The sequence below is a fragment of the Podarcis bocagei genome (assembly GCF_964188305.1).
Source record: "Podarcis bocagei genome assembly, chromosome: 8".
NCBI lineage: Eukaryota > Metazoa > Chordata > Lepidosauria > Squamata > Lacertidae > Podarcis > Podarcis bocagei.
Genome location: NC_138133.1, coordinates 7,028,848 through 7,043,320, shown reverse-complemented (window position 1 = coordinate 7,043,320; position 14,473 = coordinate 7,028,848). Strand labels below are relative to the sequence as shown.

Below are 14,473 nucleotides of genomic sequence, written 5' to 3'. Positions count from 1 at the left end.
CGACGGCCGCTTTCTGTTGACGTCACCGACCTCGTCGCCCCGGCAACCGCAGCCGCTCTTTCACGCCAGCCCCGCCTTCCCGACGGGCGCCTTCTGTTCACGTCACCGCCCCCCCCGACTCCCCTGGTCTCGCTTTGCGACGGAGGCTTCCGCGATGGCGGAAGCGAAGGCCCCGGAGCCGCTGGAGATAGAGAGCAGGTAAAAGCCGAGCCCGAGTCAAAACCGACGCCTGCACCCAGGGGACCCGGGTGCCGCAGGGCTCTGTCCTCAGCCGCGTCTTCGCAAGCGACGTGGAGGAAGGAATGGAGGGGAGGCGCATCCACTCTGCTGGGTTGGAAGTGGGGAAGGGAAGGGGTGCCAAACAGCGCAGGAGACAAGATTCCCTGAAAGGGATTACGGCACAAGCGGGGGGGGGGGGGAAGGATCATAGAATCATAGAGTTGGAATAGACCACAAGGGCCATCGAGTCCAACCCCCTGCCAAGCAGGAAACACCATCAGAGCACTCCTGACATATGGTTGTCAAGCCTCTGCTTAAAGACCTCCAAAGAAGGAGACTCCACCACACTCCTTGGCAGCAAATTCCACTGTCAAACAGCTCTTACTGTCAGGAAGTTCTTCCTCATGTTTAGGTGGAATCTTCTTTCTTGTAGTTTGGATCCATTGCTCCGTGTCCGCTTCTCTGGAGCAGCAGAAAACAACCTTTCTCCCTCCTCTATGTGGCACCCTTTTATATATTTGAACATGGCTATCATATCACCCCTTAACCTCCTCTTCTCCAGGCTAAACATGCCCAGCTCCCTTAGCCGTTCCTCATAAGGCATCGTTTCCAGGCCTTTGACCATTTTGGTTGCCCTCCTCTGGACACGTTCCAGTTTGTCAGTGTCCTCCTTGAACTGTGGTGCCCAGAACTGGACACAGTACTCCAGGTGAGGTCTGACCAGAGCAGAATACAGTGGCACTATTACTTCAGGACCTCAGGAGGGACAAAGGTTAAGCTCCTTCACTCAGGCAGGAAGAACCAGCTGCACAGATACAGGTGGGGAGGGGGACACCTGGCTTACTAGCACTAGTACAGTGGTACCTCGGGTTACATATGCTTCAGGTTATATACGCTTCAGGTTACAGACTCCGCTAACCCAGAAATAGTGCTTCAGGTTAAGAACTTTGCTTCAGGATGAGAACAGAAATCGTGTTCCAGTGGCATGGCAGCAGCAGGAGGCCCCATTAGCTAAAGTGGTGCTTCAGGTTAAGAGCAGTTTCAGGTTAAGAACGGACCTCCGGAATGAATTAAGTACTTAACCCGAGGTACCACTGTACATGTGAAAGGGACCGAGGGGGTCTTGGTGGACCACAAACTGAGCAGAAGTTTGCAGGGTGATGCGGCAGCAAAAAGAAGAAGAGCTGATGCTATTCTAGGCTGCGTCCACAGAAATATACAGTCATACCTCATGTTACGTTTGCTTCATGTTACGTTTTTTCAGGTTGCGTCCCGCGGCAACCCGGAAGTACCGGAAAGGGTTACTTCCAGGTTTCACCGCTCGCGCATGCGCAGTAGCACTAAATCACCCTTCACGTATGCACACAAGTGCCAAATCGCACCGCGCACCCGCGCAGATATGGCGCTTCAGGTTGCAGGCTTTTCACGTTGCAAATGGGCCTCCAGAATGGATCCCGTTCGCAACCAGAGGTACCGCTGTAGTGTCCACATCAAGGGCCACGACTGGACCTAATGGTCAGGGGTACCTTTACCTTTATATCCTGCCTTGGTTAGACCACACTTGGGAGTTCAGTGTCCAATTCTAGGCACCACAATTTAAGAAGTGTGTTGACAAGCTGGAATGTAGGTAGAGGGCGGCAACCAAGATGATCAAGGGTCTGGAGAGCAAGCCTTAGGAGGAAAGGTTGAAGGAGTTGGGTATGTTTAGCCTGGAAAAGAGGAGACTGAGAGGAGATATGATAGCCACCTACAAATATCTAAATGGCCATCTCATGGAAGACAGAGAAAGCTTGTTTTCTCCTGCTGTGGAGAGTAGGACTTGAACCAATGGCTTCAGGTTACAAGAATGGAGATTCCAACTAAACATCAGGAAGAACTTTCTGACAGTAAGAGCTGTCTGACAGTGGAAAGGACTTCTTTGGGAGGTGGTGGACTCTCCTTGCTTGTAGGTTTTTAAGCAGAGGTTGGATGATCTAGTTGAGATTCCTGCATTGCAGTAAGTTGGACTAGATGACTCCTAGGGTCCCTTCCAGCTCTCTGATTCTATGAGGAGTCTCTGGAGATACATCTCTCCAGGCACATTTTAGCACCATCCAGTATCAGCATATATAACTGGGAGATTTAGGCCACAGATAATAAATTAAGGCACAGTAGCAGGCAACATCTCACATTCTCAGATGGCAGATGATGTCCTTTTCAGTATCCCTCCTGTCTCTTCCTCAGGGGAAACCGAAACAAACCAGACTTTTCTACCATGGTCTCACACCAGGTGAGAGTCACTGTGCCTGACCTACAATGCCATATCCTGACAAACAGTGCAAGACTACCCTACCCCTGTAGCAACCCAAAACAGTCATCCCCACTGCCCACAACAGAGCTTGTTCTTACAGCAAGGCAAGCTCTGGACCACACTCCAGTGGCATTCAACCAGTAGTCAAATAGCATCATACACTGCAGTCGCCACTCTTACCTGCAGGCAGATATCTCACTGGACAAACAGAATAATGCAGGCAAAAACCATACAGTCTTGCTGGGTAGGAGAATATACCAGGCTGGTACCAAACCAGCCCCCTCTCCTAGTCTTTTGTCAGTCGGTCCTTAAGGAGCAGTGTGGCAGACACTTTTCTTGTAGCAAGGCAGGCTGTGGACCAGGCCATATTCACTCAGCCAGCAATTTGACTAGGTTTGATTCTCCAGGGAGCTTTTAGCCTTTTACTCCCTGGTGCAGAACAAATGGCTTGCGTGTTCTTGATTATTTTTCTTATTGTTATAGGTGTTTGTTTTTACATCTTTTTTCTGCTGCTGTTTTCTCCGTGATAGTTCTTGTTTTTTTTATTGCAATTTATATTTTTCTTATTAGTTATTTGGGACTTAAGAAAAGAGTAGATATAGAGGCTTTATGTTATGTTAGTTGTGGATTTGTTCCACAATTAGTGGTACTTTACTTGCGATTTCTACTTTTGCCAGGATCATTGAGCTGTGCCATCAGTTTCCCCAGGGTATCACAGACCAGGTGATTCAGAATGACATGCCTCACATGGAGGCTCAGCAACGGGCAGTGGCCATTAACAGGCTGCTCTCAATGGTAAGACCATCCCTCGTTCTGTTCTTGGTTGTCTCAAAAGACAACAGAGTGCACCTAGTTCTTTGACAGTATTTAAACTGGATTATATATCGGGATAATGCACGTTAAGCGGTTAATGTGCGTAACAACCAGCTATTGTGCATATTCATGAAAACTCATGGAATTGCGTGTAAGGGGGGAGCATGTTTCTGGGAGACTTTACATACTTATTAGAGAATGTGCATATTGCTCAGAGAATGTATAGAATGCAGCCAGGATATGGACCTTATTCAAAGCCTATTGGAGAATGTTTGTATCTTGGCTACATTCTCTGGGCAATATGTGTAACATGCTGCTTTACTCTTTCTACTGCTGGCAGAAACACCACCACATTTGTGTTCTGCCCACTGAGCCCTCTGCATGTGAAGCAGGGGCCTCTGGTGGCAAATGGGTCCTTGCTCATATCCCAACCCCGTCCAGCAAGCAACATCACAGATTTAAGTCTTCTCTTGAAGGCCGCTAATCTAGCTCATCTCATAATCTTCATCCATTTGTCTAGCTTTGCTGCTTAGAACCATTTCACATACAGTGGTACCTTGGGTTACAGACGCTTCAGGTTACAGACGCTTCAGGTTACAGACGCTTCAGGTTACAGACTCTGCTAACCCAGAAATAGTACCTCGGGTTAAGAACTTTGCTTCAGGATGAGAACAGAAATTGTGCTGCGGCAGCAGCGGGAGGCCCCATTAGCTAAAGTGGTACCTCAGGTTAAGAACAGTTTCAGGTTAAGAACGGACCTCCAGAACGAATTAAGTTCTTAGCCCGAGGTACCACTGTATTGTACAACAGCAAATCAAGGTTTACTATAGAACATAGGCTCAACAGAGAACTGCAGCCAGATTTCCCTGACAAATATATCTGTTTGCCACACGTGCCCATAAACGTGTGCCATGCATATCCATAAATATGTGCACACATTACAATTTGTAGAGTATGCCTAAAAATGTAATCCATTTAGGTGTCCTTCAGAGTCACGAAAATGAAATGTATAACATCTTAAGGGGAAAATATTTTTTTCTGATCCATTAAGAATGAATATTAATTATATAAGGGAATATGCAGTATTAAATTAATACAGTCTAAGTTTAGTACTGAGTGTCTTTCATATTGCATCCTAATGTCAAATCATTATTTTAGAAATCTGTCAAAATATTACAATAATGTGTATTCTCTTAGGGACAGCTGGATCTGTTGAGGAGCAGCACTGGCCTCCTCTACAGGATCAAGGAATCTCAGAATGCTGGGTAAGCTGTGCTCTCAAAGCATCAACACTTTTTCTGCTTCTGTCACTGATGGACATAATTGTAATTACCATGATACTGTAGCTTAGAAAATCACCTTAGGTGAAGGAACCTTTCTAAATAACCAGTAGTAAGCTCTCTCATCCGAGGTCAAATTCTAGTTTCTTTTTGACATCTCAAAATATGTATAGTATTTATTTATTTCATAAAATGTATATGCCTCTTGATTGTCGGGGACGACGACCTGAAAGTTGTTTAGTATTTAATTTCACATCGATCAAATCCACTCAGGTTTTCAAAAACCAAACACTATTCACTTCTTATTTTGTCTTTCTGCAGTAAAATGAAGGGATCTGACAATCAGGAGAAGCTGGTGTATCAGATTATAGAGGATGCAGGAAACAAAGGTAATGTGCTGGTCTGTTGCTTTGTGTTTTCCTCTTTATGGTCTTCTTCACTGTAGCTTTTTAATTCCTGAATGCAGTGGAGTTAGAAAGGTTTTTATTTTACTTGGGGAAATGGCATTCAATACAGGAAAAGGATATGGGGATGGTATTATGAGAACCTGGATACATGTAATATGTAAAAATATGATTCATGCTCAAGATGAATTAATTTTCCTTTTTGTAAACAACCAAAACAGGTATTTGGAGCAGGGATATTAGATATAAAAGCAATCTTCCTTTAACTGAGATCAACAAGATCCTGAAGAACTTGGAAAGCAAGAAACTCATTAAAGCTGTGAAGTCTGTAGCGGTGAGTAGCTCATACTTTTGAACTAACTAAACAGTCTGTACTGCCTGACCGTTGTGTTGGGGGTAAAGCATTTCTATCGTGTCACAGAAGAAATAGCTCTTAAGAGTCGTCGTCTAATTGTGGTTTCACCTGTTAAATCATGGGTAGGCAAACTAAGGTCCAGGGGCCAGATCTGGTCCAATCGCCTTCTCAATCTGGCCTGCGGACGGTCAGGGAATCAGGTTGTTTTTCCATGAGCAGAATGTGCCCTTTTATTTCAAATGCATCTCTGGGTTATTTGTGGGGCCTGCCTGGTGTTTTTACATGAGTAGAATGTGTGCTTTTATTTAAAATGCACCCCTGGGTTATTTGTGGGGCATAGGAATTCGTTCATTTTTTCCCCTTCAAAATATAGTCCGCCCCCCCCCCAAGGTCTGAGGGACAGTGGACCGGCCCCCTGCTGAAAAGGTTTGCTGACCCCTGTGTTAAATGGTAGAAATAATGGGTTAGTCTCTAATGAGCGCCCTTTACCAGGAGCTGCAGCCATTCCTGGTTCCCGGAGGTGGTGGCCGTGGTTGGATGGCCATCTGTCCTGGATGCTTTAGTTGAGATTCCTGCATTGCAGGGGTCTGGACTAGATGACCCTAGGGGTCCCTTCCAAATCTAAAAGTTCTGTGATAATGTGCACACGGGTCCTGCTTGCTGGTTTCCCACAGGCCTCTGCTTGGCCCCTGTGAGAACAGGATGGTGGTCTCGATGGGCCACTGGCCTTATCCATTGACTGTTCTTATGCTCTTAAAGAAATGAGCAGTGCTGCTGCTGCCCAAACCTCTGCCACGGACACTGCCAGAGCCACCCATAGCCCACACCATGGCTGTGCCTGTGTCTCATGAGACTCAGGAATCGAGACGATACCGACTTTAAAAAAATAATGGGAAAAAATTATAATTTACTTAGGAGACCATTGTAAACAAATAAAAATGTTAGCGGGACTGTAGAAATAACTTGTAAAGAAACGAAAAAATATGTATAATTTAGAGAAATGAAAACTTTAGAGACTTTAGAAATGAAAATTTAGAAATGAAAATTTAGAGAAGGTATGGGGAAACCCAGCCAAATGGGTGGGGTATAAATAATAAAATTATTACTATTATTACTATTATTATTATTATTATTATTATTATTATTATTATTATTATTATTGTCATACCTTGGGTTCCAGGTGCTTCGGGTTGCGCACTGCGCCGAACCCGGAATGTGTTTCTTCTGGGTTTCGGTGCATGCGCAGAAGCGCTAAATGCGCTTTGCGCGTGTGCAGACGAGCTGAATCGCAACCTGCGCGTGTGCAGACATGGCACTGTGGGTTGCAAACGTGCTTCCCGCACGGATCATGTTCGCAACCCGAGCATCCACTGTACAGTATGTAGTTTTAGAAAAATTATTTTAAGGACCCATGCAGGGGATGGGGGGAGGTCGCAAGATTCAGAGAATCTCATATATGTATATGGTAAAAGTTTTTTTCCTTCATTATTTTGAATTTGTTTTTGTAAAAGCCAATGAAAAATATTTTAAAAAACAAAAACAAAATGAGCACACACAATGTAGGGCAGGTAGAGGTGAATATACAATTGTGCTTAAGCAATTCACTTTGGCAGAGTCAGAGAGATGCATGCACAAAACTGCTTGTGGCATTTTCCAGAATACACACTTTTTCATAGAATTGTAGAGTTGGAACGGACCCCAAGTCCAACCCCTGAACCCCCTGCAACGCAGGAACATGCAGCTGTCCCGGACAGGGGTTGAACTTGCAGCACTGGCATTCTCAGTCTCATGCTCTAACCAACTCAGCAATCCAGGCTTAATTTTTCTCTCTTAATGAAAGAGAACATGTGAACAAAACCTGTACCATTAATTCACCAGGCTTCCAAGAAGAAAGTGTATATGTTATACAACCTTCAACCAGATCGCTCTGTGACAGGAGGAGCTTGGTATAGCGACCAAGACTTTGAATCTGAATTTGTAGAGGTGCTTAACCAACAGTGTTTTAAGTTCTTACAGACCAAGGTGAGTGTCCTTGTTTTGTGCATGATTCTTCGTGCCATGTCAGACTGCAATCCCAATAATGTGCCAAAGAGATCTTTGCTTTGCGGTTTTCACTGATAGCATATCTTGGCTGGCCAGCTTGAAGCAGGAAGGAGCAGCTGCTAAGGAACAGTCTGCAGGAATAAACTCATAAAGTCCTTTAACTGTCTCCAGTTTTCCTTATTCCTAAAAAGGCAATCCCAAATTCTGTAGAAGAAATATATTGTTATATTATTTGTCACCAGTGCTGGTCGCGTTTTTGGGAGTGCTGTTGGTGATGAGCCCTGGTATTGTTAGTTTGAAGGGTTCCATCACACTCTAGTGTTACCCAGATACAGAATATAGGATGGGGCTCTGCAAATATATTAGACACTAAATGCCTTCCATATGGTTGCAAGGAACAAAGTAAACTCAGTGATTTTTTTTTTAAAAAAACTGGCGGTTTAAGGGTGTCTCATGTTAGTTCAAGCACCACAAAGCTGGCTGGTTTTAGTTAATTAATTTAGTTAATTAATTTAGTTAATTAATTTAGTTGTATAATTATTTTATGTATATTTGTTTTTTAAATATTTTTGTGGTTTGTGTGTGTGTGTGTTTTTCTACATTTTTGTTATGTACAGTGGTACCTCGGGTTAAGAACTTAATTCATTCCAGAGGTCTGTTCTTAACCTGAAACGGTTCTTAACCTGAAGCGTGCTTTTGCTAATGGGGCCTCCTGCTGCCACTGCGCCACTGGCGTGCAATTTCCGTTCTTATCCTGGGGCAAAGTTCTTAACCTGAAGCAACTACTTCCTGGTTAGTGGAATTTGTAACCCAAAGCGTCTGTAACCTGAAGTGTCTGTAATCTTCCTAAATTAATAAACCAAAAACAGTGCCTTAACATGCATGCCCCACAATCGGCAACAATGCACAGTTGTGATCCAAGTTGTGCTTCCGAACACATTCCATCCACCCGCAGGTTCCCTTGGCCTTTCAGGCCCAGATGCAGCGGGGAGGGTGGCTACTGCCCTCCAGACTGCCTGCTCGCTTTCTCTCCTTCTGAAGGGAATGCAACTAGCTCTGTAGTCAAACCACTACGCTACACTTCCCCTCCATTGGGGACAGGAGCACTGAGGTGCTAACAGTGCAGTGCTGGCAGGCAGTGTTGCCTAGTGGTTTGACTGCTGGACAGGCTAAAGACATGCCGTATGGTTCACAGGGATGCATTGCTATATTTCCCACGTAATTAACCTCACTGCGTCCCAGAATGTGAGATTAAATACTGGAAGAGAACCACCCCTATGCAAGTGAACCTGATGCATGTGCTTTACCGCATGTGCTTTGCCACTGATTCCCACGTCCAATAATCTCTCTAAAACTATGTTAAACTAGGAACGTATCCTCCTTTACCGATGCAGACTGGCCCTGCCAAACACCGTGCTTCTCTCTGTATTTTGTAGGCCGAAGCAGCTCGAGAAAGCAAGCAGAACCCTATGATCCAGAGAAACAGCTCGTTTGCATCCTCTCACGAGGTGTGGAAATACATCAGTGAGTTAGGTGTCAGTAAGGTGAAGCCGTCGTTCTATTTCTTTCCTTGCATTTTCTGCACAATGATCAATACTGCATTGTAGCTATGGATACAGTGGTGCCTCACAAGACGAAAAGAATCCGTTCTGTGATTCTCTTCGTCTAGCGGTTTTTTCGTCTTGCGAAGCAAGCCCATTGACGGATTAGCCGATTAGCGCTATTAGCGGCTTTTAGTGGCTTTTAGCGGCTTATCGGCATATCGGATCAGCTGATAAGCAGCTTAGCGGCTTAGAAAAAGGGGGGGGGAGGAAAAAAACCCGCAGGAACTCGCAAGACATTTTCGTCTTGCGACGCAAGCCCATAGGAGATTCGTTTTGCGAAGCACCTCCAAAACGGAAAACTCTTTCGTCTAGCGAGTTTTCCGTCTTGCGAGGCATTCGTCTTGCAGGGCACCACTGTAATTGGATTTTTAATTTTTTTAGCTTCAACTCAACTTCAGCTACATATTTCTCTGATGAGCCTATATTTTAGAAATATCCTTCCCAGGGAAATACTTACTTCTTTGTTGGTGTATAGGAGAGCATGACAGTGGTACCTCGCAAGACGAATGCCTTGCAAGACGAAAAATGCGCAAGACGAAAGAGTTTTCTGTTTTTTGAGTCGTTCTGCAAGACGAATTTCCCTATGGGCTTGCTTCGCAAGGCGAAACGTCTTGCGAGTTCTTGCGAGTTTGTTTCCTTTTTCTTAAAGCCGCTAAGCCGCTAAGCCGTTAATAGCCGCTAAGCCGCTAATAGCCGCTAAGCCGTTAATAGCCGCTAAGCCGCTAATAGCCGTGCTTCGCAAGACGAAAAAACCGCAAGACGAAGAGACTTGCGGAACGGATTAATTTTGTCTTGCGAGGCACCACTGTAAAAGCTTTTTATCGTTATTACAGTCTGCATTTGCGTAATCTTACTTTATCGGGTTTTCATTTCCCCCCTAAAAAATTCATCTCCTATGGTTATTTGCTAAAGTTTTTAAAAACAATGCTCAGTTAAAAAAAAAAGGACAAATATTCAGGCGTGGGCTTGGAAAGTGATAAAATAAACCTTATGGCTTCACAGTTGGGGGGAACTATGGGAGCAGTCAGTAAAACTTTTTTTTTACTGCTTGTTTTCCTTTGTCTGTGAAATCAGAGTGTTTCAGGTAAAGGCATTCAGCTGATTGTTGGCGCTGGCCTTGCAAGCACCGCCATGATCCCTGTGTCTCCACTCCCAGTGGGTTGATCAGTGAGCCCCAGTTTTGAAAGGAATAATCAGGAGCTTTCATTGCTCCTGTGGAACCGCATCCTTACCTGCTCCACACCTGATGTCACATATAATGTCAGGTATAGGGCAGGTGGCCATGGCTTGGTAAAAAGGGCCTTGCAGGTCAAATGGAGACCTGTGCTGGTCCTAATTAGGCCTGCGGGTGGTCTAGGTCCAGCAGAAGATGCTGTTGTTGCACTACCAGCTCCTGATTCCCTCTTCGGCTCCCAAGAAGGTGTGGTTAAGCAGTATATAAATTGTTTTTAACAATAATAGATGAGGTTTTTTCCGTACTGCCTTAAGTTCCTGCTTAATAACCCTTTGATTTTCATACTGTTATTTCCTAGCACCTCTAATTTCTGCGGCATTAATTTCAATTTTTGTGCAGTGTTAGTCGCAGTCTATAAGTAATAATAATAATAATAATAATAATAATAATAATAATAATAATAATAATAATAATTTATACCCCGCCTCCCCCGGCCAGGGCCGGGCTCAGGGCGGCTAACACCAAATATAAATTACAATAAAACGTAATAGAAAAAAAGTTAATTAATTAAAATACGGCTTGAAATAAAGCTTAAAATATCGATAATTAAGATATCGATACATATCTTCTTTGTTTGAAAAAGCTTCTTCTGTTGTTTCATTTTTTAAGGTGGAATTGTCAATGGAAGATATTGAAACCATTCTCAACACATTAATCTATGATGGAAAGGTAGAAATGACCATTGTTGCTGCAAAAGAGGCAGCTGCCGGCAGTGTGGATGGGCACATGAAACTGTACAGAGCCGTCAACCCCATCATCCAGCCTACAGGCTTAGTTCGGACGCCTTGTGGACTCTGTCCGGTGAGTTACTTCTCAGGAATAACATGAAGATATTTAGCTAATCTGACATATTTAAGCTTATTTCTCATTTAGACAGCCATTCAGGCAGGACTGCAGAGAACATACATAACAAATCCTATAAGCTGTAAAATGTTTAAGCAGGAATAGAACAGGCCAGTGACCCATGTAGTCCAGCATTCGGTTCTCACAGTGGCCAACCGGAGGCCTGTGGGGAAATTGCAAGCAGGGTGTGAGTGCAAGCACAACACACTCATCTGTGACTTCCAGCATTTGCTCTTGTGTTATTAGCTTCTATTTTGATATAACTATTTGGGGGTGGGGGAACCAACAACAGCTGTGTTTACAAAAAAATCAGAAACGTAGTAAGGGTAAAAGGGTAAAGGACCCCTGGATGCTTAAGTCCAGTCATAGGCGACTATGGGGTTGTGGCGCTCATCTCGCTTTCTGGGTCATGTGACCAACAGGACTAAACCGCTACTGGCGCAACGGGACACTGTGACGAACGCCAGAGCGCACAGAAACGGCGTTTACCTTCCCGCCACAGTGGTACCTTATTAAATCCATATGATCCCCTCCCCATGCCCTAAGGATATGATTGAGAAACTAATATACAGTCCTTGGGGCTGAATGGGGGTGTACTGTATGCACATATAACTGAATTGATCTAGCAAATGGCATAAACTAATTGTATGTATGTTTAATTCTCTTCCTAGGTTTTTGATGACTGCCATGAAGGTGGTGAGATATCTCCATCAAATTGTATTTATATGGTAGAGTGGTTAGAATTTTAGCAGTAAGTGGAGAGAGCTTATTGCAACCTAGGTTGATCAACCTTCTAATTATGGACACTGCTTTTCTTGAAGAAGAATTCAAAAAATCCTTGACAGTGTCTTTGCTGTGGCAAAGACTATGATCTCTCTTCGGGCACTGACTGGACACATGGAAAGAAAGGGGCCAAGACTCCGAAATTGCTTCCTGTATGAACTGTATGCAGGCACAGAGTTGTGCCTATTTTTTAGAGATGCAAGTTATATTTTGACCTTTTGGGAGATTTCTTGATTCCAAAAATAAATAATTTAAATTGCCATTGAGTCCCACAGTGTGCCTTTTGGATCATAATGTGGTAGAGAGCAGCTGAACAAGAAGCAGCCCTGTTTTGTGGTACTGGGTGGGCACAATCCACCCAAATGTTCTCTTGTTGAAGCCTTATCCATGTAACTGGGAGGTGCATAGGAACACAAGTGGGCTGAAGCGGAGATATTCTTGTAAGTTCTACATCTTCTGTTCTGGCAAATCTTTTCCAGGTACTTGTCTTAAATTGTAAAATCCAATTCAGCGAAAACAATGGATTGTAAGTTGAGTGTGAGTGATGTCCAAGTGGATTCTACTGGTTGGAAGGCAGGAAATTAGATCAGCAATTTTCTTTGCTTGTAGCTTCTCTCTGTTGACGGACTTTGAGCTTCATTTCCTGTCTTGCTTGGAGCATTGCCCACTTCTCTGTGTTATGTTCTCTTACTTTTAGCTCTGCTGCCGCCTTTTCCTCCCCAACCCCCCCACCCCCGGCTTCAGCAAGGAAAATGAAGGTCTCTTTGCCTTCCCAGCACATTCATGTGGTTATAAACTTGCACACACCCTCCACAGGCCTGGCCAAATTACTGTCAAGTATTCAAACTTTAGTGTACAGGATGTTTCATAACTTGTTTTGCCTTGGGGTATTTATATGATCAACTTACATTTTTATATCAGTTTACAGCCATGACTTCTTCCTCAATATACTGGGTTTTGTAGTTTCCGGAGGGCAATAATCTGTTGATGATCCCTTGTCCTCTTTCCTCATATACAGAGAAATATTCATTTATTTCATGAAATTTATATTCCGCTTGATTGTAAAAACCTCAAAATGTTTTACAAAGAGAAGAAAAAATCAGTAAAAACTTTTAAAACTATTTGAAACAATCAATAAAATGTTGTTAAAAAAGAGAAACATTGAGAAAAGATAAGCTGAAGACAAAACACACATCAACATTCTGCATATCTGGGTAGGCTTGTCCCCCCCCCCCCCCGAGGTACAGTGGTACCTCAGTTTTCGAACGTAATCCGTTCCGGTAGACCATTCGACTTCCGAAACGTTTGAAAACCGAAGCATGCATTTCCGGAAGAATTTACTTATAGAAAACTCAAAATGGAAGCTGTGTAGCATGTTTGACTTCCGAAAAGCATTCAAAAACCGAAGCAGTTACTTCTGGGTTCTCAGCGTTCAAAAACCGAAACATTTGACTTTCAAGACGTTTGAGAATTGAGGTACCACTGTACAGTTAAGGTATAATGTCAGTAGGCAGGGAATTCCAAAGTGTAGGTGCTGCCACTTTAATACATTTTTTTTTACAAATGCGCTGTGGTCTAAACCACAGGGCCTAGGACTTGCCGATCAGAAGGTTGGCAGTTTGAATCCCCACGACGGGGTGATCTCCCGTTGCTCGGTCCCAGCTCCTGCCAACCTAGCAGTTCGAAAGCACGTCAAAGTGCAAGTAGATAAATAGGTACTGCTCCGGTCAGAAGCAGCTTAGTCATGCTGGCCACATGACCCGGAAAAACTGCGGACAAACGTTGGCTCCCTCAGCTAGTAAAGCGAGATAAGCGCCGCAACCCCAGAGTCGTTCACGACTGGACTTTACTGTCAGGGGTCCTTTACCTTTACCTTTTTGAATAGGTTTTATGTGTGGCACCTGTAACAGTACAAGTTCTGCAGATCGAAGTGGCTGAGCTGGCAAATGTGGGGAAACATTATCTGGTTTTTAAGGACTTTATATACTAATAGTAACACCTTAAACTTGACCTTTTGGCAAACTGGCAACCGGTGCAAATCTCTGAGCGCAGGTACTATATGCTGACATTCCGACTACAGCTTCCAGATCTAGCATGAGGGAAGCCCCACATAGAGTATGTTGCTATAATCCTGATCTATATTTTGCTCTAGGAGGCTTTTTTTGGTCAGACTCTGGTACTGTATATACTCCCAGAGCTAACACTAAATGCATCGCTTCTGGTAAATGAGCCGCTAGAAGGCCATGAAAATTTGTGTCCTGGGCTTTTTAGACTCGTCTACCCATCTGACCCATGGGACGCGGGTGGCGTTGTGGGTTAAACCACAGAGCCTAGGACTTGCCAATCAGAAGGTCGGCGGTTTGAATCCCTGTGATGGGGTGAGCTCCTGTTGCTCAGTCCCTGCTCCTGCCAACCTAGCAGTTCGAAAGCACGTCAAAGTGCAAGTAGATAAATAGGTAGCACTCCGGCGGGAAGGTAAATGCCGTTTCCATGTGCTGCTCTGGTTCACCAGAAGCGGCTTAGTCACGCTGGCCACATGACCCAGAAGCTGTACGCTGGCTCCCTCGGACAGTAAAGCAAGATGAGCGTCGCAACCCCAGAGTCG

At 44.2% G+C, this 14,473-nt stretch overlaps 1 protein-coding gene across 2 annotated transcripts; it reads left to right on the top strand.

Moving 5' to 3' along the window:
* Window positions 1-78: 78 nt before the first annotated feature.
* On the top strand, window positions 79-12,130 carry POLR3F (RNA polymerase III subunit F). Of its 2 annotated transcripts, XM_081206589.1 has the most exons (9): window positions 79-198; window positions 3,187-3,304; window positions 4,520-4,587; window positions 4,924-4,991; window positions 5,228-5,340; window positions 7,240-7,383; window positions 8,841-8,948; window positions 10,852-11,043; window positions 11,757-12,130. In XM_081206589.1, exons 1-9 carry the CDS (start codon window positions 155-157, stop codon window positions 11,832-11,834), a joined length of 933 nt encoding a protein of 310 aa, XP_081062715.1. In that variant the 5' UTR covers window positions 79-154; the 3' UTR covers window positions 11,835-12,130. The 2 variants fall into 2 exon arrangements, with proteins under 2 accessions (XP_081062715.1, XP_081062714.1); XM_081206588.1 differs by lacking the exon at window positions 79-198 and having other exon boundaries at window positions 8,841-8,912.
* The last annotated feature ends 2,343 nt before the right edge of the window (window positions 12,131-14,473 follow it).